This window comes from Oncorhynchus kisutch, linkage group LG2 (genome assembly GCF_002021735.2).
Source record: "Oncorhynchus kisutch isolate 150728-3 linkage group LG2, Okis_V2, whole genome shotgun sequence".
Classification (NCBI taxonomy): domain Eukaryota; kingdom Metazoa; phylum Chordata; class Actinopteri; order Salmoniformes; family Salmonidae; genus Oncorhynchus; species Oncorhynchus kisutch.
The window spans coordinates 47,996,277-48,018,629 of record NC_034175.2 but is presented as its reverse complement, the minus strand read 5'-3'; the positions used below and the strand labels follow the sequence as shown (position 1 = coordinate 48,018,629).

General features: G+C 46.6%; 1 protein-coding gene across 1 annotated transcript in view; it reads left to right on the top strand.

The window, feature by feature from the left end:
* rab3gap1 (RAB3 GTPase activating protein subunit 1) overlaps positions 1 to 22,353 on the top strand; it is a 51,784-nt gene that overhangs the window by 3,946 nt on the left and 25,485 nt on the right. Inside the window, exons 7-17 of the mRNA XM_020456677.2 lie at positions 1,834 to 1,999; positions 3,866 to 3,965; positions 7,437 to 7,518; positions 7,710 to 7,778; positions 9,338 to 9,411; positions 10,742 to 10,834; positions 11,147 to 11,310; positions 11,889 to 11,999; positions 12,287 to 12,459; positions 14,380 to 14,434; positions 21,962 to 22,339. Coding sequence (XP_020312266.1) covers positions 1,834 to 1,999; positions 3,866 to 3,965; positions 7,437 to 7,518; positions 7,710 to 7,778; positions 9,338 to 9,411; positions 10,742 to 10,834; positions 11,147 to 11,310; positions 11,889 to 11,999; positions 12,287 to 12,459; positions 14,380 to 14,434; positions 21,962 to 22,339 — 1,465 coding nt within the window. The remainder of the gene's footprint in view (positions 1 to 1,833; positions 2,000 to 3,865; positions 3,966 to 7,436; positions 7,519 to 7,709; positions 7,779 to 9,337; positions 9,412 to 10,741; positions 10,835 to 11,146; positions 11,311 to 11,888; positions 12,000 to 12,286; positions 12,460 to 14,379; positions 14,435 to 21,961; positions 22,340 to 22,353) is intronic.

The window sequence follows — 22,353 nt, the reverse complement described above, 5'->3', positions numbered from 1 at the left end:
CTCTGGGAGTTTACTGTGAGGCAGAGTGACACTAATAACGCGGTTATAAGAGAAGGAAGCATGTAGCAGACCATCAGAACATACAGTACCTTCAGAAACTATTCAGACCCCTTGACTTTTTCCACATTTTGTTACGTTACAGCCTTATTCTAAAATTGATTCAATTGTATTTTTTCAATCTACATACAATAACCCATAATGACAAAGCAAAAACAGGTATTTAGAAATGTTTGCTAATTTATTAAAAATTAAAAACGAAAATATCACTTAAATAAGTATTCAGACCCTTTACTCAATACTTTGTTGAAGCAACTTTGGCAGCGATTACAGCCTCAAGTCTTATTGTGTATGACGCTAGAAGCTTGGCACACCTGTATTAGGGGAATTTCTCCCATTCTTTTCTGCAGATCCCCTCAAGCTCTGTCAGGTCTTTTCAGGTCTTTCCAGAGATGTTCGATCGGGTTCAAGCCTGGGCTCTGGCTGGGCCACTCAAGGACAATCAGAGACAAGTCTCGAAGCCACTGCTGCATTGTCTTGGCTCTATGCTTAGGGTCCTTGTCCTGTTGGAAGGTGAACCTTCGCCCCAGTCTGAGGTCCTGAGAGCTCTGGAGCAGGTTTTCATCAAGGATCTCTCTGTCTTTGCTCCGTACATCTTTGCCTCGATCCTGATTAGTCTCCCAGTAACTGAAGCTGAAAAACACCCCACAGCATGATGCTGCCACCACCATGCTTCACCAAAGGGATGGTGCCAGGTTTCTTCCAGATGTGACTGTTGGCATTCAGGCCAAAGAATTCAGTCTTGGTTTCATCACACCAGAGGATCTTGTGTCTTGTGGTCTGAGAGTCTTTAGGTGCCTTTTGGCAAACTCCAAGCGGGCTGGCACGTGCCTTTTACTGAGGAGTTGCTTCTGTCTGGCCACTCTACCATTAAGGCCTGATTGGTGGAGTGCTGCGGAGATAGTAATCCTTCTGGAAGAATCTCCCATCTCCACAGAGGAACTTTAGACAATTCCTTCGACCTCATGGCTTGGTTTTTGCTCAGACATGCACTGTCAACTGTGGGATCTTATAAGACAGGTGTGTGCCTTTTCAAATCACGTCCAATTTTTATTTTATTTAATCAAATTTTAGAATAGGGCTGTAACGTAACAAAATGTGGAAAAAGGGGTCTGAATACTTTCCGAAGGCACTGTATAGCTTCAAGTTATTTTCTTGCACGAGCACTTGTTCTATTACTAATGCATAGAGCATTTACTGCATTTTGTTTTGTGACTGGAAAAAAAAATGAAAAGAAAAAAAAATGAATCCATAGATATAACAAGGCTTATTATTTCAATTCCATACTTGTTCAATCCACTAGGTGGTGTATGTTTTGATTGTAATTTCTCTATTGTGCACCAGGTGCTGCTGTGTAGCTGTGGTATATCAGGGATGCTGAGGTAGTTACAGGATTTCAGTGTGTGCTTGCTCTTCCACATTGATACCAGAGATGCCTTGCATGTCTCTCAAAATCAAAGTTTTTCAAACATCACAATTTGTCTGTTGTGCAGCTCCAACTGAATGCCTCGATCCCAAACGAATGGGAAAGATGAGCAACATCTAAAATGATTCGACTAGATGGTGTTTATATTTCTCATTAATTTGGTGAATGATGCGCATAGATATGTCTTCACAACTGATGGCATAGGACATTACCCCATCTTGACACAAGAACAGGTGTAGTTAGAGTAGCAACAGGATTTCAATGTGTGGCTACCTTCCCACAAAACATCTGAATGAATTTGAAGTGACCTATCCCCATTAACGTCCTCTATCCCTGTGGATGCCATGCAGCCAGGTACCCATGTTTGTGCAGATCCAGCAGAAGTGGAGGAGGATGTACCATGGGGAGTGCCAGGGCCTGGGGGTGCGTACCGACTTTGAGATGGTCCACCTTCGCAAAGTGCCCAGCCAATACAACCATCTCTCAGGCCTACTGGACATCTTCAAGTCCAAAATAGTGAGTATGGAAGGACCAGGGCTTACTTATTGCCTTACATGGGCTTTTATGAGTAGTGCCTTTCACATGGGTCACCCATAAGTAATTGTAAGACTGGTTTCCCAGTTTCCCAGGAATGAGAGTAAGCATAGTGGACTAGGATGTACTTTCAATGGTGAATCTCCATTGAGCATGCTTGTTCATCCATGACTAGGGTTAATCTGGGTCCGGGCACTCAGTCCCTACAATTAAATTCTATGATACAGTTGAACTCTAAAGTTTACATACACTTAGGTTGGAGTCATTAAAATTCATTTTTCAACCACTCCACCAATTTCTTGTTAACAAACTATAGTTTTGGCAAGTCGGTTAGGACATCTACTTTGTGCATGACACAAGTAATTATTCCAACAATTGTTTACAGACAGATTATTTCACTAATAATTCACTGTATCACAATTCCAGAGGGCCAGAAGTTTACATGCACTAAGTTGACTGTGCCATTAAACAGCTTTGAAACTTCCAGAAAATTATGCAATGGCTTTAGAAGCTTCTGATAGGCTAATTGACATCATTTGAGTCAATTGGAGGTGTACCTGTGGATGTATTTTCAAGGCCTTTCAAGGTTCATCCTTGGGAGCAATTTACAAGCGCCTGAAGGTACCACGTTCATCTGTAAAAACAATAGTACGTAAGTATAAAAACCACGCAGCCGTCATACCGCTCAGGAAGGAGACACTTTCTGTCATCTAGAGATGAACGTACTTTGGTGTGAAAAGTGCAAATCAATCCCAGAACAACAGCAAAGGACCTTGTGAAGATGCTGGAGGAAACAGGTACAAAAGTATCTATATCCACAGTAAAACGAGTCCTATATTGCCATAACCTGAAAGGCCGCTCAGCAAGGAAGAAGCCACTGCTCCAAAAACGTCATAAAAAAGCCAGACTACGGTTTGCAACTGCACATGGGGACAAAGATCATACTTTTTGGAGAAATGTCCTCTGGTCTGATGAAACAAAAATAGAACTGTTTGGCCAAAATGACCATCGTTACGTTTGGAGGAAAAAGGGGGAGGCTTGCAAGCTAAGGAACACCATCCCAACCGTGAAGCACAGGGTTGGCAGCATCATGTTGTGGGGGTGCTTTGCTGCAGGAGGGACTGGTGCATTTCATAAAATTGATGGCATCACGAGGAAGGAAAATTATGTGGATATATTCAAGCAACATCTCAAGACATCAGTCAGGAAGTTAAAAGCTTGGTTGCAAATTGTTCTTTCAAATGGACAATTTATTTTACCTTTTATTTAACTAGGCAAGTCAGTTAAGAACAAATTCTTCTTTTCAATGACTGCCTAGGAACGGTATTAGTTAATATATTATTAACTGCCTTGTTCAGGGGCAGAACAACAGATTTGTACCTTGTCAACTCGGGGATTCGATCTTCCAACCTTGCGGTTACTAGTCCAACGCTCTAACCACTAGGCTACGCTGCCACCCCAAATAACCCCTAGTTTACTTCCAAAGTTGTGGCAAAATGGCTTAAGGACAACAAAGTCAAGGTATTGGAGTGGCCATCACAATGTGTGGACAGAACTGAAAAGGAATCGGCCATAATTCACCCAACTTATTGTGGGAAGCTTGTGGAAGGCTGCCAAATACCAAATGCAATGCTACCAAATACTAATTGAGTGTATGTAAACTTCTGACCCACTGGAAATGTGATGAAAGAAATAAATCTGAAATAGATCATTCTCTCTACTATTATTCTGACATTTCACATTCTTAAATGTACATATGATGGATGGACCAAGATAATACATAATCTTGACTCTTTCTGTTTCTGCCCTTTTCCCTTTTTCTCTTCTCTGTCTTGTGTTGTTCTCCAGGGTTGTCCCCTGACTCCTCTTCCTCCCATCAACATCGCTATCCGCTTCACGTATGTCCTGCAAGACTGGCAGCAGTACTCCTGGCCTCAGCAGCCCCCTGGTCAGTACCACCAACAACACAACCACACAGCCTACTAAACTGGAAGAAATGTATCTGGTTATTATGACCCCTTGACTTTTCCCACATTTTGTTACGTTACAGCCTTATTTGAAAATGGATTAAATAAATAAATATGTCCTCGGCAATCTACACACTACCCCACGATGACAAAGCGAAAACAGTTCATTTGTAATTTTTTGCAAATGTATTAAAAATAAACTGATACCTTATTTAACTAAGTTTTCAGACCTTTTCCTATGAGACTTGAAATTGAGTTCAGGTGCTTGACTTGGAGTCCAACTGTGGTATATTCAATTGATTGGACGTGATTTGGAAAGGCACACGCCTGTCTATATAAGGTCCCACAGTTGACAGTGCCTGTCCGAGCAAAAACCAAGCCATGAGGTTGAAGGAATTTTCCGTAGAGCTCAAAGACTGAATTGTGTCGAGGCATTGTGGATTGTGTCGATCTGGGGAAGGGCACCCAAAAATGTCTGCAGCATTGAAGGTCCACAAGAACACAGTGGCTTTAATCAGTCTTAAATGGAAGAAGTTTAGAACCACCAATACTCTTCCTAGACCTGGCAGCCTGGCCAAGCTGAGCAATCGGGGGAGAAGGGTCTTGGTCAGGGAGGTGACCAGGAACCCGATGGTCACTCTGACAGAGCTATAGAGTTCCTCTGTGGCGATGGGAGAACCTTCCTGAACGACAACCATCTCTGTAGCACTCCACCGATCGGGCCTTTATGGCCGAATGACCAGACGGAAGCCACTCCTCAGTAAAAGGCACATGACAACCTGCTTGGAGTTTGCCCAACGGCACCTAAAGACTCTCAGACAATGAGAGGCAAGATTCTCTGGTCTGATGAAACCAAGATGGAACTTTTTGGCTTGAATGCCAAGTGTCACATCTGGAGTAAACCTGGCACCATCCCTACTGTGAAGCATGGTGGTGGCAGCATCATCCTGTGGGATGTTTTTCAGCGGCAGGAACTGGGAGACCAGTCAGGATTGAGGGAAAGATGAACGGAGCGAAGTCCAGAGAGATCCTTGATGAAAACCTGCTCAGGACTTCAGACTGGGGCGATGCTTCACCTTCCAACAGGACAATGACCCTAAGCATACAGCCAAGACAACGCAGGAGTGACTTTGGGACAAGTCTCTGAATGTCCTTGAGTGGCCCAGCCAGAGCCCCGACTTAAACCCGATCAGACATCTCTGGAGAGACCTGAAAATAAATGTGCAGCAACGCTCCCCATCAAACCTGACAGAGCTTGAGGGGATCTGCAGAAAAGAATGGGAGACAATCCTCAAATACAGGTGTGCCAAGCTTGAAGTGTCATACCCAAGAGGACTCGAGGCTGTAATCGTTGCCAAATGTTCTTCAACAAAGTACTGAGTAAAGGGTCTGAATACTTACATACTTATTTAAATGTAATATTTCAGTTTATAATAAATTTGCAATTTTTTTTTAAATGTTTTTGCCATTATGGGTAATTGTGTGTAGATTGATGAGGGGGAGAAAAACAACAGAATTTAGAATACGGCATTAACCTAACAAAATGTGGAAAAAAGTCAAGGGGTCGGCATACTTTCCGGAAGGCACCGTGTATTCCAGAGTCGATATGGGTTCGAATTCAGCCCACTGCCGTTCTAACTTGCACAGTCGCACTTCTCCTACCTTACCTGGCTGATCTTATAAAACCACATCCTATCCGTTCAGTAAAACCACAAAATATGAAACGGGAAGGAGCTACAGTGTCTTCAAAGTATTCACACCCCTTGATTTTTTCTAAATGTTGTGTTACAAGGTGAGATTAAAATTGATTTAATTGTTTTTTTGTTTGTTGATGATATACATGAGACACTCAGTCCCTAAGAGCATTGCACACCTGGATGGTACAATATCTGCACATTATTCTTTAAGAAATTCTTCAAGGTTTGTCAAGGTGGTTGTTGACCTTTGCTAGACAGCCATTTTCAAGTCTTGCCATAGAGTTTCAAGACAATTTAAGTCAAAACTGTAACTAGGTTACGAAGGGGAACATTCAATGTCATCTTGGTAAGCAACTCCAGTGTGTATGTGGCCTTGTGCTTTAGGTTCTTGTCCTGCTGAAGGGTGACTTCGTCACCCAGTGTCTGTTAGAAAGCAGGCTGAACCAGGTCTTCCTCTAGGATTTTGCCTGTACTTAGTTCTATTCCGTTTATTTTTACCTCCCAAAAAAACCTTGCTGATTACGAGCATACCTATAATATGATGCAGCCACCACCATGATTTATAATATGAAGAGTGGAACTCTGTGATCTGTTGTTGGATTTTCCTCAAACATTTTTCCTCAGCATTTTCTATTCAGGACATAAAGTTAGTTTCTTAGCCAAATGTTTTGTTGTTTTATTTAGACCCTTATTGCAAACAGGTTGCATGTTTTGGAATATGTTTTGTCTGTACAGTCTTCCTTCTTTTCACTGTGTCCTTTAGGTTAGTATTGTGGAGTAACTACAATGTTGTTGATCCATCCTCAGAGTTTAATGGCTATGATAGGAGAAACCTAACTGTTTTAAAGCCACCATTGGCCTCATGTTGAAATCGCTGAGCGGTTTCCTTCCAACTGAGTTAGGGAGGACGCCTGTGTCTTTTGGAGTGAGTGAGTGTACCACCCAAAGTGTAATGAATAACTTCACCATGCTCAAAGGGATATTCAAAGTCAGCCTTTTATTTATTTATACCCATCTACCAATAGGTTCTCTTCTTTGCGAGGCATTGGAAAACCTCCCTGGTCTTTGTGGTTGAATCTGTTGGAAATCACTGCCCGACTGAAGAACCTTACAGATGATAATTGTATGTGTGGGGTACAGAGATGAGTTAGTCATTCAAAAATCATATTCAACACTATTATTGAACACAGTGAGTCCATGAAATGTATGTGACTTATTATATTTTTACTCCTGAACTTGGTGCTAGGCCTATGTAGGTTAGCCCATAGTGTATTGGAACCGGTCTTTCAACGCCTCCACATGCATTGCCAACTTTTTTTAGGAAACTGATATAATCCACTCGATCTCTATGCTCCAAATTCAATAGTGGATTATTCTTCCCACGGTCATGTTAAGTGCTGCTCTCCGGGGTACATTTTAGTGCTGCAAAGAGATGCTCAACTCTTTGAGTGGTGCAGGGAAGGCGATAAAAGGTAAGAGCTCTGAGAGATTTTTAAACGGCTTACAAACAGTCACTATTTCTGCTCCTCTTGAATGGGGCTAGTGAGCTCTAGTTTGAGAGACCAGAGTATATTTGGACCTTTAGTTTTTATGGGATGAATTTGCCTGCCTTCAAGGCATTGAAGATGATAAAGTGTTTACAGTTTGGGTTCTTCTTGCTACTTCTAAGTGGAAGTATTGTGTGCTGAATCAAAGTCATGTTTGAACAATGAAGGTAAGTGTTTTTTTGGTGTGTTTTTTTTTTGCTGCCTCCAGACTTCGACGCTCTCCTCGGCGGTGAGGTGGGAGGGGTGGAGTTCGGGAAGCTACCATTTGGAGCGTGTGAGGATCCAATCAGGTAGGATCGATGGTACTGTAGCCATGACGATAAAACAATTCATGCTTAATTTAGCAATTTACATCATTGGTCATGTGTATTATTTGTGTCTTTTAATAAGAGCCTTTAATTAATAGTTTTATGTCATTAATTAATCTCATAATGTGAAGTTGATTATGCGAAACAAACATCTGTATTTAATTGTTGTTTAGTGAGCTTCACCTAGCGACCACCTGGCCCCACCTGACAGAAGGCATCGTGGTGGATAACGATGTGTACTCGTATGTATCCACCACCACCCCCCCTCTCTCTTCTGCCCTGCTGGTTGACACACACTGAAAAAACATCTCAACAACCTGAGCTATGATCTATCAGCAACATTGTTTGTCCCCCCACAGAATGACAGGTATTTAGACAGGGAAGATGGAGGTGTCGTCTTCAATAAATAGAATCAGTAGCCAGCTTAAACTCATCAAGTAAGTGAGCATTGAGATAGAGAGGGAACCTCCAGGTAGGTGATGCCAACAATGAAAGAAGTTCTCTTTGAAACATTGGGAAAGGTTGTTGCCCATAATAATTTCCTGTGTGCCAGACAGTGTAGGTGTTGAGGATGGATCTGGAGGAGTTGTGTGGGAGTTGATATAACAAGTACTTCAGCCCTAGCATCACCACTCGCTTGTTCAACTGCATTAAAGCTGAATGACTTTACGCTTTTCAGTTTAGTGATAAAGTGGTGCTCAGTGAGCCAGCGCATCTTATTAACAGTGTTTGTGTTTTTCTTCGAGGCCCTTCATCCTAAATGTTTATGACATTCACTGTATAAAGACATCGAGACTAATCTCAGCCCTCTGAAGAGAATCGAAGACCGAGATTAGCCCAGCCTAAGATGGTCCTCCTCCAAATATGTTTTGGGTTTTATTTTGATGGTTGTATTTATTGTTGAATCCCCTTAGGGCATTCTGGGATAGAAATGTTAAACATGGTGTTTTGGCGTTTAAAAAAAAAAAAAGATATGAGTTGAAATGTAAATTCTACCTTCCCTGCCTGACTGAATGGGTAATATACCTGGGTAAGAACCCCTTTTTTCCCTCAGAACTGGCTCAATTTGTCAGGGCATGGACTCTTAAGGTGTTCCACGGGGATTCTGGCCCATGTTGACTCCAATGAGTCCCACAGTTGTATCTAGATGGCTGGATGTCCTTTGGGTGGAGGACCAGTCTTGATACACACAGTAAACTGTTGTGTGTGAAAAACCCAGCAGCGTTGCAGTTCTAGACACAAACCGGTGAGCCTGGCATGTACTCCCATACCCCGTTCAAGGACACTTAAATATTTATTTTGCCCATTCACCCTCTGAATGGCACACATACACAATCCATGTCTCAAGGCTTAAAAATCCTTTAACCTGTTTCCTCCCCTTCATCTACACTGATTTGAAGTGGATTTATCAAGTGACATCATAGCTTTCACCTGGTCACTCTGTGTCATGGAAAGAGCAGGTGTTCTTAATGTTTTGTACACTCAGTGTAGATTATATGGCAAGTGATGTTTATTGGTCCTTATTTCAAGGATCTCAAATTAACCAAAAGGTCAATAGATGATTATCATGTAATTACTCTTTCCACTATATAATCCCTATACTAACACCAGGACGTTCCAGGCTGTAAAATAAACCACACTAACAAGGAACCTTTCCTCCTTTCAGAGCACCATGTTTTAATAGCCATTGTTTAGTCCTAACCTTGACTATAATGGTAAATGTGAACCACTGCAACGATCCAGGGCCAGTTTACCTTCCTCCCCTGTGTTGTCTGACTGTGTTCTCTGTGTGACCTTACAGTGATCTGGACCCGCTCCAGGCCCCTCATTGGTCAGTCCGAGTCAGGAAAGCAGACAGCCCCACCTGTTTGCTCGGTAAGACCTTCACAAAAAGACTTACTGACCTTAAAGAAACATTATAAAATCCCATGTAGAGCAGTGTGCATTTCCGTTGTCCTTCAGCTACCAGATATGTGTATAGTGGGGGTTTTGGGAACTACATGCAAAACACGTCTTTTGTAAGATTTGTTGGACAATAAAGTAGGGTTAGGTCGATGGTGACTAAATCATGTGACAGATGATGGTTTTAGCCTATTTGAAAAAAGACTGAGTGTCACAGGGCAGCACACAGGTGACATTCTGAGTAATTTGCCTATTCCTATTTGTTATGGCCTATTTTATATCGGACACTGATTTAACTATCTTGTGTCGAGCTGTTTAAAAAAAAATTGTCCTATATTCCTTTCTCTCTCCATTCAATAGGCTATGAATATGATTGGCTTGTCTCCGATCAAGCAATGGACGTAACAGAGTTCCTTCTCAAAGTTATTTGAATAGTCTAAAAACTTAAGGTAGCCAGAGTATTAATAATTAGAGAGAACAAACAATATCAATAGGAAAATAGAATGTCAAGTTAAATCAAGTTTAAGCTTTTAAGAAAGAAATGACTCGTGCTGGCCGGGAAAATCCTTCCATGCGAGGTTGAAAACCAAATGGCCAATAACTGATCCTCCTACTAGGCCTATCATAAAAGCTTTAAGACTAGTTTAAAGTTATGAACCGTAGCTTATTTCCCAAATATAGTAGCCTACGAAGGTGTTGCTCTAAAGTTGTTGTGGCTTTCAAAAATAACCAGAATGGAAGTCTATGGTCTAGGCATAGGCTATTCTCAGTCACAGCTTTATGAGAAAAATAAATAATATTGTTTGTTATATGATTTTATGATGCAAATACCGCTATTATTGGCCAGTTTTGAAGATTCTATCCAGCCCGTGATGTAGGCCTATAACCTAGTTCACTACAGGAAGAAAGCCCGTTCCTCATCAGACAATTACTGCTCCAACATGTACGTTCCACACACACAGACAAACACACACACACACACACACACACACAAACCAGTTCTGCTCCTCCACCGGAATGTAAAATGAGAAAATATTTGCCATTGCCGGCACTTTGCCTCTTCCCAGGCTTTCAACAACATTTATCTTTTGTCATGGTTCTTCCAGTTGCATTCAATTTCGCACTATAGCGCAACTGTTTTAGCTCATTAAATGTTTTGGTGGCCAATAGAGAGAGCATCGTATATCACAATGTTTTATGGGTACCTAAGCACGATACGACAAATGTTGCCATTGCCCAACCCTACAATAAAGCTTTTTGACTTTGAATTGATTGTAATAAAACCTCATGTTGCCCATCCCAGGTGATTTCCTGACGGAGTTCTTCAAGCTGTGCTCTAAGAAAGAGTCAACAGAGGAGATCCTGGGACGGGGTCCAGTTGAGGACGAAGGCAAAGGTAATAGGGCTCCCTCTATTAGTGTGTGCTATGGCTACTGGGGTGTGTCTCAATAGTCTAACATCACTCACTCCCTCTCATTTTCCAATATGTTGTATGCCCAAAGGGGATTTGTGCAGAGCTCAGTGCTGATGGAGAAAAGGAAGAGTAGAAAATGAAGCCACTTTGGACTATTGAGATGCACCCTTGGCTTGTGTCTTTCCATTTTTGTTTGTTTGCTGGTGCATGTGAAGGGAGCATATGCTCTCTCTGTCAGAGCCCACCCTCATTCCCTCCCTGTGTATAATTTCTCTCCCTCCCCTGTCGTTACAGATGACATCAGCCATGCCCTGTCTAAGTTGACAGAGCCCACGGCCGTGCCCATCCCCAAGCTGTCTGTCTCTAACATGGTGCACAGCGCCCGCAAACGCATCCGCCGCCACCGCCGCGTCGACGAATCACCGCTCAGCAACGATGTGCTCAACTCCATACTGCTGGTGAGAGGGGCAATAGACACACACACACAGTGAAACCCCATGTAAACAATGCATCAGCTCTGATGGGTACACTAGGCCATGTGTTTGGCATGCTCGGATGTCTACTGCAGCCCTCTGAAGGATTTATGGGGATTTAGTCTTTCTGACATAGTACACAAGTGGCTCTGCCTCAGTGGCTGTGAGAGTGAGAGAGCTCCAGACATTCACTGAGAGGAGAGAAAGGGAGCTGAGTCTGCAGCCAGGCTCCACTGGCATTGCTGTGTGGAACAGTTTCTTAATCAGCCGTGAAGACACTTGGAGTCTCAATTGGCAAGCCCCTAAGGGCCTTTATGGGTCCTGGTCAAAAGTATTGGACTGAATAGTGAATAGGGTGCCATTTTGGGATACACACACTGCATTGGCCTAGAGGCTCAGTGGTGAGTCTGTGAGGTGAATAAAACATTTAAACCAGACTCTGTTAGTAGCAGAATTGTTCCTTGAGGGGTTTTTTTTTGTCCAAAGGGTGAAATGGAATGGGTGTTCCCTATGTAAGAGAATGGTTAAGCTCATATTTGTGTGTGTGTGTGTGTGTGTGTCAGTATCTCTTCCCAGACGCCGCCATAGACAAGTCATCATCAGAGAACAGCGAGAGCAAGGCTTCTCAATTGAATACTGATGGGAAACCAGAAGAGAAGGAGTCTGACGACTATGTATGTCTGTCCTCTATCTCACTATTGTTCTCACAGACAGACATTGTACATCAGGGGTGTGTTCAGTAGGCATGACATTCCAAAAAAACATTTAAATACCTGAACTTGTCTGATAAAAGCACTCGTCTTTTTTCAGTGTGAATGAGATTGTTCCTTACTGAACGAAACTCACAAATACAATTTTCAATTGTCAAACTTACACATTCAGAAAATCCATGATTGATTAGTGTAATTTTCTGTAGTACCGCATCCTGATTGCATTCTCTTTGTCAACTGTCTCCATCCAGAACCTGTACAACCAGCTGAAGTCTGCGCCTAGTGACAGTCTGACATACCGCCTGGCTCTGTGTGTGTGTCTGGTTAACTTCTACCATGGAGGGGTCAGGGCGGTGGCTCACCTCTGGCAGGAGTTTGTCCTGGAGATGAGATACCGCTGGGAGAACAACTACCTCGTCTACGGGTGAGACCATTATCGTATTTATTACGCAACAAACTAAACTGCAAAAAAAGAAACGTCCTCACTGTCAACTGTTTATTTCCAGCAAACACGTGTATATATTTGTATAAACATAAGATTCATCAACTGAGACATAAACTGAACAAGTTCCACAGACATGTGACAAACAAAAATGGAATAATGTGTCCCTGAACAAAGGTGGGGTCAAAATCAAAAGTAACAGTCAGTATTTGCCATGGCCACCAGCTGCATTAAGTACTGCAGTGCATCTCCGCCTCATGGACTGCACCAGATTTGCCGGTTCTTGCTGTGAGATGTTACCCCACTCTTCCACCAAGGCACCTGCAAGTTCCAGGACATTTCTTGGGGGAATGGCCCTAGCCCTCACCCTCCGATCCAACAGGTCCCAGACGTGCTCAATGGGATTGAGATCCGGGCTCTTCGCTGGCCATGGCAGAACACTGACATTCTTGTCTTGCAGGAAATCACCCACAGAACGAGCAGTATGGCTGGTGGCATTGTCATGCTGGAGGGTCACTGATGGTATTGTGCGTTCCTGATGGTATTGTGCGTTCCTGGTGTAACTCGGGCAGTTGTTGTTGCCATCCTGTACCTGTCCCGCAGGTGTGATGTTCGGATGTACCGATCCTGTGCAGGTGTTGTTACACGTGGTCTGCTACTGCGAGGACGATCAGCTATCCGTCCTGTCTCCCTGTAGCGCTGTCGTAGGCGTCTCACAGTACGGACATTGCAATTTATTGCCCTGGCCACATCTGCAGTCCTCATGCTTCCTTGCAGCATGCCTAAGGCATGTTCACGCAGCTGAGCAGGGACCCTGGGCATCTTTCTTTTGGTGTTTTTCAGAATCAGTAGAAAGGCTTCTTTAGTGTCCTAAGTTTTTATAGCTGTGACCTTAGTTGCCTACCGTCTGTAAGCATCTTAACGACCGTTCCACAGGTGCATGTTCATTAATTGTTTATGGTTCATTGAACAAGCCTGGGAAACAGTGAAGATCTTTGAAGTTATTTGGATTTTTACGAATTATCTTTGAAAAACAGGGTCCTGAAAAGGGATGTTTCTTTTTTGCTGAGTCTATATATTAATTTAGCAGCAGTGTGCTTTTACATTTTTTTTTAAGGGATAGTTTGACATTTTGGCAACTAAGGCATTTCTTTACTTATCCAGAGTCAGATGAACTCATGGATACCATTTTTATGTCTCTGCGTGCAGTTTGAAGGAAGTTGCTAACTATCATACGCACAATGACTGCATGTCTATGGGAACATCTAGCATGCTAGCTGTGCCTGTAGACTACCAACGTGCTAGCTGTTCCCCTAGCCTTCAAGTCATTGCCCTAGTTAGAAATGGCTTGTGAAACTACCTTCAATTTTGTTCAAACTGCACGCAGAGACATAAAATGGTGATTCCCAAAATCTCACACTATCCCTATAAGATCAGAGAAACAAGTTACATCATATATTTGTAGCGAGCAGAGCGAGCAGTGGCGCGATTCAGAACCATAAGCGCACAGCCACCGCTTGCTCATATCCCTACAGTGCACTGGCTCCCATCAGTTATATTTAATATGGTGTCAACATCATTTAATTTTCATGCATTTTGGTGTCAAATGTTGTTGTTTTTTGTCAACTTCTCAAAGTCGTTCTACAAGAAAATCTCCTGGGGGCATGCGCCCGGACCCCTGCAGCAAAGACCCCCACCCCCCCACCCCTCCCACTACCTTTCCCACCGCTGTTGAAAAAAATCCTAGGGGAAACACTGCACTTGATTACAGAGGAAATAGAAATTGGATTGAACCCTCATCAAATTGGATTGAACCCAAACCGGAATCTCATCAATAATGATGTTGAGGGTATACACCGGGACTGTATACTGAATTATCCCCTTCCCTGTCTTTGATTTCAGACTGGCCAGTGGTTCTCCAGACCTTCGCTGCTGTCTCCTGCACCAGAAACTCCAGGTGACCAGCCCAGTCTATCAACTGTATACATACAGACCTCACTCTGATTATTACTAAGACTGTTTACTCAGTCCTAATTTTAAAATAAAAAAAAAGCTTTGTCAGAGTTTTTCCCTCTTTAAGGCCTGCAACAACAACAAATCTCTCTGTAATGTCTTTGATAAAAACCACTGTAAGCCCCACACACCAACTTAAACAATAGCTACATGAAAGCATTAATCCAGCACAAAGCAAACTATCTGCAGAAATGAATTGTTTAGGAATGATGGATTAAGATGGTGGTAGCAGCAACTTCTACACCAGGATCTCTATCTTTCTGTGTGTTTTGGTTTTGCATATTAGTCTGGTAGCGATAGCATGTAAAAACATTTTTACTGGAAGTACAAAAGGGGTACATCTCTCCTCCGAGTGTTCACTCAATTGAGTCTAAATTTATCCTGGAGAGAGAGCGAGCCGACAGGTAGGAGAGAGAGCGAGCCGACAGGTAGGAGAGAGAGCGAGCCGACAGGTAGGAGAGAGAGCGAGCGAGCCGACAGGTAGGAGAGAGAGAGAGCGAGCCGACAGGTAGGAGAGAGAGAGAGCGAGCCGACAGGTAGGAGAGAGAGAGAGCGAGCCGACAGGTAGGAGAGAGAGAGAGCGAGCCGACAGGTAGGAGAGAGAGAGAGCGAGCCGACAGGTAGGAGAGAGAGAGAGCGAGCCGACAGGTAGGAGAGAGAGAGAGCGAGCCGACAGGTAGGAGAGAGAGAGAGAGAGCGAGCCGACAGGTAGGAGAGAGAGAGAGAGAGCGAGCCGACAGGTAGGAGAGAGAGAGAGAGAGCGAGCCGACAGGTAGGAGAGAGAGAGAGAGAGCGAGCCGACAGGTAGGAGAGAGAGAGAGAGAGCGAGCCGACAGGTAGGAGAGAGAGAGAGAGAGCGAGCCGACAGGTAGGAGAGAGAGAGAGAGAGCGAGCCGACAGGTAGGAGAGAGAGAGAGAGCGAGCCGACAGGTAGGAGAGAGAGAGAGCGAGCCGACAGGTAGGAGAGAGAGAGAGCGAGCCGACAGGTAGGAGAGAGAGAGAGCGAGCCGACAGGTAGGAGAGAGAGAGAGCGAGCCGACAGGTAGGAGAGAGAGAGAGCGAGCCGACAGGTAGGAGAGAGAGAGAGCGAGCCGACAGGTAGGAGAGAGAGAGAGCGAGCCGACAGGTAGGAGAGAGAGAGAGCGAGCCGACAGGTAGGAGAGAGAGAGAGCGAGCCGACAGGTAGGAGAGAGAGAGAGCGAGCCGACAGGTAGGAGAGAGAGAGAGCGAGCCGACAGGTAGGAGAGAGAGAGAGCGAGCCGACAGGTAGGAGAGAGAGAGAGCGAGCCGACAGGTAGGAGAGAGAGAGCGAGCCGACAGGTAGGAGAGAGAGAGAGAGCGAGCCGACAGGTAGGAGAGAGAGAGAGAGCGAGCCGACAGGTAGGAGAGAGAGAGAGAGCGAGCCGACAGGTAGGAGAGAGAGAGAGCGAGCCGACAGGTAGGAGAGAGAGAGAGAGAGAGCGAGCCGACAGGTAGGAGAGAGAGAGAGAGAGAGCGAGCCGACAGGTAGGAGAGAGAGAGAGAGAGCGAGCCGACAGGTAGGAGAGAGAGAGAGAGCGAGCCGACAGGTAGGAGAGAGAGAGAGAGAGCGAGCCGACAGGTAGGAGAGAGAGAGAGAGAGAGCGAGCCGACAGGTAGGAGAGAGAGAGAGAGCGAGCCGACAGGTAGGAGAGAGAGAGAGCGAGCCGACAGGTAGGAGAGAGAGAGAGCGAGCCGACAGGTAGGAGAGAGAGAGAGCGAGCCGACAGGTAGGAGAGAGAGAGAGCGAGCCGACAGGTAGGAGAGAGAGAGAGCGAGCCGACAGGTAGGAGAGAGAGAGAGCGAGCCGACAGGTAGGAGAGAGAGAGAGAGAGAGCGAGTCGGCAGGTAGGTGAGAGCGACACCTAGCCAACCAGCCAGTCGACAGGTAGGAGAGAGAGACAGCGACAGCTAGCCAACCAGCCAGTCGACAGGTAGGAGAGAGAGACAGCGACAGCTAGCCAACCAGCCAGTCGACAGGTAGGAGAGAGAGACAGCTAGCCAGTCAGCCAGTCGACAAGTAGGAGAGAGAGACAGCTAGCCAGTCAGCCAGTCGACAAGTAGGAGAGCGAGAGCGTGTCGACAGTAGGAGAGAGCGAGTCGACAGGTAGGAGAGACAGCTAGCCAGTCAGACAGTCGACAGGTAGGAGAGACAGCTAGCTAACCAGCCAGTCGACAGGTAGGAGAGAGCGAGAGCGAGTCGACAGGTAGGAGAGAGACAGCTAGCCAGTCGACAAGTAGGAGAGAGACAGCTAGCGAGTCGACAGGTAGGCGAGAGCGAGTCGACAGGTAGGCGAGAGCTAGCCAGTCAGACAGTCGACAAGTAGGAGAGAGACAGCTAGCGAGTCGACAGGTAGGCGAGAGCGAGTCGACGGGTAGGCGAGAGCGAGTCGACGGGTAGGCGAGAGCGGGTAGGCGAGAGCGAGTCGACGGGTAGGCGAGAGCGAGTCGACGGGTAGGCGAGAGCGAGTCGACGGGTAGGGGCGAGAGCGAGTCGACGGGTAGGGGCGAGAGCGAGTCGACGGGTAGGAGCGAGTCGACGGGTAGGAGCGAGTCGACGGGTAGGAGCGAGTCGACGGGAAGGAGCGAGTCGACGGGTAGGAGCGAGAAGGAGCGAGTCGACGGGTAGGGGCGAGAAGGAGCGAGTCGACGGGTAGGGGCGAGAAGGAGCGAGTCGACGGGTAGGGGCGAGAAGGAGCGAGTCGACGGGTAGGGGCGAGTCGACGGGTAGGGGCGAGAGCGAGCCGACGGGTAGGCGAGAGCGGGTAGGCGAGAGCGAGCCGACGGGTAGGCGAGAGCGGGTAGGCGAGAGCGAGTCGACGGGTAGGCGAGAAGGAGCAAGAGCGAGTCGACGGGTAGGCGAGAAGGAGCAAGAGCGAGCCGACGGGTAGGCGAGAAGGAGAGAGAGCGGGTAGGCGAGAGCGAGTCGACGGGTAGGCGAGAAGGAGCGAGAGCGAGTCGACTGGAAGGAGAGAGAGCGAGCTGACGGGTAGGCGAGAAGGAGAGAGAGCGAGTCGACGGGTAGGAGAGAGCGGGTAGGCGAGAGCGAGTCGACGGGTAGGCGAGAAGGAGCTAGAGCGAGTCGACGGGAAGGAGAGAGAGCGAGCCGACGGGTAGGCGAGAAGGAGAGAGAGCAGGTCGACGGGTAGGCGAGAAGGAGCGAGTCGACGGGTAGGCGAGAAGGAGCGAGTCGACGGGTAGGCGAGAAGGAGCGAGTCGACGGGTATGCGAGAAGGAGCGAGTCGACGGGTAGGCGAGAAGGAGCGAGTCGACGGGTAGGCGAGAAGGAGCGAGTCGACGGGTAGGCGAGAAGGAGCGAGTCGACGGGTAGGCGAGAAGGAGCGAGTCGACGGGTAGGCGAGAAGGAGCGAGTCGACGGGTAGGCGAGAAGGAGCGAGTCGACGGGTAGGCGAGAAGGAGCGAGTCGACGGGTAGGCGAGAAGGAGCGACAGCCAGCCAGTCGACAGGTAGAGGAGAGACAGCTAGCCAGCCAGCCAGTCGACAGGTAGGAAAGAGGGACAGCTAGCCAGTCGACACGTAGGCGAGAAGGAGCGAGTCGACGGGTAGGCGAGAAGGAGCGAGAGCGAGTCGACGGGTAGGCGAGAAGGAGAGAGCGACAGCCGACGGGTAGGCGAGAAGGAGCGAGTCGACGGGTAGGCGAGAAGGAGCGAGAGCGACAGCCAGCCAGTCGACAGGTAGAGGAGAGACAGCTAGCCAGCCAGCCAGTCGACAGGTAGGAAAGAGGGACAGCTAGCCAGTCGACACGTAGGCGAGAAGGAGCGAGTCGACGGGTAGGCGAGAAGGAGCGAGAGCGAGTCGACGGGTAGGCGAGAAGGAGAGAGCGACAGCCGACGGGTAGGCGAGAAGGAGAGAGCGACAGCCAGCCAGTCGACAGGTAGAGGAGAGACAGCTAGCCAGCCAGCCAGTCGACAGGTAGGAAAGAGGGACAGCTAGCCAGTCGAAAAGTAGGCGAGAGCGAGTCGGCAGGTAGGCGAGAGCGAGTCGGCAGGTAGCGAGTCGGCAGGTAGGCGAGAGCGAGTCGGCGGGTAGGCGAGAGCGAGTCGGCGGGTAGGCGAGGGCGGGTAGGCGAGAGCGAGTTGGCGGGTAGGCGAGAGCGGGTAGGCGAGAGCGAGTCGGCGGGTAGGCGAGAGCGAGTCGGCGGGTTGGCGAGAGCGAGTCGGCGGGTTGGCGAGAGCGAGTCGGCAGGTTGGCGAGAGCGAGTCGGCAGGTAGGCGAGAGCGAAGTCGGCAGGTAGGCGAGAGCGAAGTCGGCAGGTAGGAGTGTCTCCCCCCTAGGGCTGTGATGGTCATGGCATTTTGGATGACAGTAATTGGCCTGCCAAATGACCGCGGTCACCGTAATAACCGTTTGAATATGTAGTAACCAAAAAAGTGTTCCAACAAATCAAAATATATTTCATATTTGTGATTCTTCAAAGCAGCCACCCTTTGCCTTGATGACAGCTTTGCACACGCTTGGCATTCTCTCAACCAGCTTCACCTGGAATGCTTTTCCAACAGTCTACGGTCCAACTCATCCCAAACCATCTCAATTGGGTTGAGGTTGGGTGATTGTGGAGGCCAGGTCATCTGATGCAGCACTCATCACTCTCCTTACACAGCCTTGAGGTTTATTTTCAGTCATTGTCCTGTTGAAAAACTCATTATAGTCCCACTAAGCACAAACCAAATGGGATTGCGTATTGCTGCAGAATGCTGTGGTAGCCATGCCGGTTAACTTCTTGACGCACACATCCCTTTAGCTGGATCATTTTCAACAACACCCGCTGAATTGCAGCGCTTCAAATTAAATTACTAAAAATATTAAATTTTCATGAAATTACAAGTGCAATATAGCAAAACACAGTTTAACTTGTTAGTCCACTTGGCGTGTCAGATTTCAATACAGCTTTTCGGCAAAAGCATAACAAGCGTTTATATAAGAACATCTCTGTCAGTAGACAAAATATTACAAACACTAGCAGCCAAGTAGATTGCTCACGAGATTATTTTTATATCCAAAATACCTCCATTTGTTTGGCACGTTATGTTCAGAAATCCACAGGCTCGAGCGGTCACGACATCGCAGACAAATTCCAAATAGTATCCGTAATGTCCACAGAAACATGTCAAACGTTTTTTATAATCAATCCTCAGGTTGTTTTTAAAATACATAATCGATAATATATCAACCGGGACTGTCCCTTTTTCAATAGGAGAGGGAGAGACAATGGCTACCCCACTCTGTTGCTCAAGCAAAACTCTGCTAACACCCAGCTATCCACTGACGCAAGGTGATCATTCTCGCTCATTTTCAAAATAAAAGCCTGAAACTATGTCTAAAGACCGTTGACACCTTGAGGAAGCCATAGGAAAAGGAATCTGGTTGATATCCAGATCGAGGCATCCAATGGAACAGAGAGCTTTCAGGAAAAACAGCACTTCCTGGTTTGATTTTCCTCAGGTTTTCGCCTGCAATATCAGTTCTGTTATACTAGTTCTAGTTCTAGTTTCTGGGCCTGAGAAATATGCAGTTTCAAAAGGGTACATTTTTTTGCCCAAAAATGTCAATCCTGCCCCCTACACTCAAGAAGTTAAGTGTGCCTTGAATTCTAATTAAATCACTGACAGTGTCACCAGCAAAGAACCATCACACCACCTCCTCCATGCTTCACGGTGGGAACTACACATGCAGAAATCATCCGTTCACCTACTCTGCGTCTCACAAAGACATGGCGGTTGGAACCAAAAATCTCCAATTTGGACTCGTCAGACCAAAAGACAGATTTCCACTGGTCTATAATGTCCATTGCTCGTGTTTCTTGGCCCAAGCAAGTCTCTTCTTCTTATTGGTGTCCTTTAGTAGTGGTTTCTTTGCAGCAATTCGACCATGAAGGCCTGACTCACACAGCAGTCTCCTCTGAACAGGTGACGTTGAGCTGTGTCTGTTACTTGAACTTTGTGAAGCTTTTATTTGGGCTGCAATCTGAGGTGCAGTTAACTTTAACTCTCTCTTATCCTCTGCAGCAGAGGTCTTCCTTTCCTGTGGTGGTCCTCGTGAGAGCCAGTTTCATCATAGCCCTTGATGGTTTTTCAACTGCTCTTGAAGAAAATGGCAAAGTTCTTGAAATGTTCTTAATGTCTTAAAGGAATGATGGATTGATTGGCTCAAACGCATTAATTAGGAAAGAAATTCCACAAACTGAACTTTTAACAAGGCACACCTGTTAATTGAAATGCATTCCAGGTGACCTACCTCATGAAGCTGGTTGAGAGAATGCCAAGAGTGTACAAAGTTGTCATCAAGGCAAAGGGTAGCTACATTTTTTGGTTGCTACATTATTCCATATTTGTTAATTCATAGTTTTGATGTCTTTGCTATTGTTTTACAATATAGAAAATAGTAAAAATAAAGAAAAACCCTGGAATTGAGTAGGTGTGTCAACTTTTGACTGGTATTGTATATTATAATTGTTGGGGATGCTCTTGACACATTTTCTCCTCTCCTCCGCTCCTGACTGCATGTGCTGCCATTGAAATAGAATGAATAGAACACCCCCCCCCCCCCCCCCCTCCCAAAAGAAAATATCAGTTAACATCATTTGAATGAACATTCTACATTACTTTCGAAATCGTTTCAATACCAGGCAGTGGTTCCAGGCCTGTTCTATTAATTATTTTTCTATGTGTCCTGCTGCTGCATTGTGGTCATCCAGTCAACTTTTGTGCCAGCCCTACTCCCCACGGCCCAGCCAGATGTCTGCAGAGGCCCCAGACAGAACCAGACCCATAAACAGTGTTGTTATTCAGCTGCCCACGCCTCACCTGGGGGAGGGAGGGATTGAGGAGAGTGAGAGGAAGAGATAAAAGGAAGTAGGGAGAGGTGGTAATAAAGATGTCCGGAGAGAGTGTGAGCGAGGATGAGAGGGAAGGAAGGAGAGGTAATATCTTTCTGGAAAGGCGGAGTGAGCCACTTTATCTGCAATCACTTTAATAAGAGGAAGAGGTGCCCAGGCTGCACTGGGCAGAGAGCTCCTGACTCATAAGCTGAGTCTGTCTCTGTATCGCTCTCTCCCTCTGCCTACCTACCTCTCTGCTCTCTTTCCCCTTTCTCTCTCTTTGTTCTCTATTTCTCACACACACACACACACACACCACTGGCCAGGCTGGGCATGCATCAGTATTAGAGCAGGAAGTGACTCTATTCATAGTAATAAAGGGCTGCAGCCTGCACTAGGTAGACGTTTGGAGCTCAGTGTAGGAGGAAGAGACTTTAGTGTGGGCACACAGGGACATGATGATGAGAAATGGCTCGATAAGGGGCAAAGGGATGGGGTTATACCGGATAGAATTACATACACACACACACACACACGCCACCCAAAAGCTTGCCATCTGCTGCTGTTTCCCTGACTCCCTGCACTCATCACTCTTTGTCCGTCTCTGCCCCCCAGATGCTCAACTGCTGCATTGAGAGGAAGAGAGCGAGGGATGATGGAAGGAAGACTGCTGAGGGAGGGAAGGAGAGGGAGAGAGGGAGGGAGAGGAAGGTTTCAGGGGCAACCGGGACTGAGAATGGGCGCCTGGGTCCGGAGAGTGCGGAGATGGGCAGAGAGGTGTCTCCTGGGAAGTCGTGGGACTCGTGGAGTGACAGCGAGGGCGAGGACGAGTTCTTTGAGTGCCTGAGCGACACGGAGGAGATGAAGGAGGCTGGGTCCACAGACGGAGAGAAGGGCGGGGCCAAAGTGGCCAAGCCAGACGGTCGGCTCCACCCCCACGGGAAGTTGACCCTGCTCAACTCCCAGGAACCCCTGTACATCCCTGTTACTCAGGTCAGACACACAAG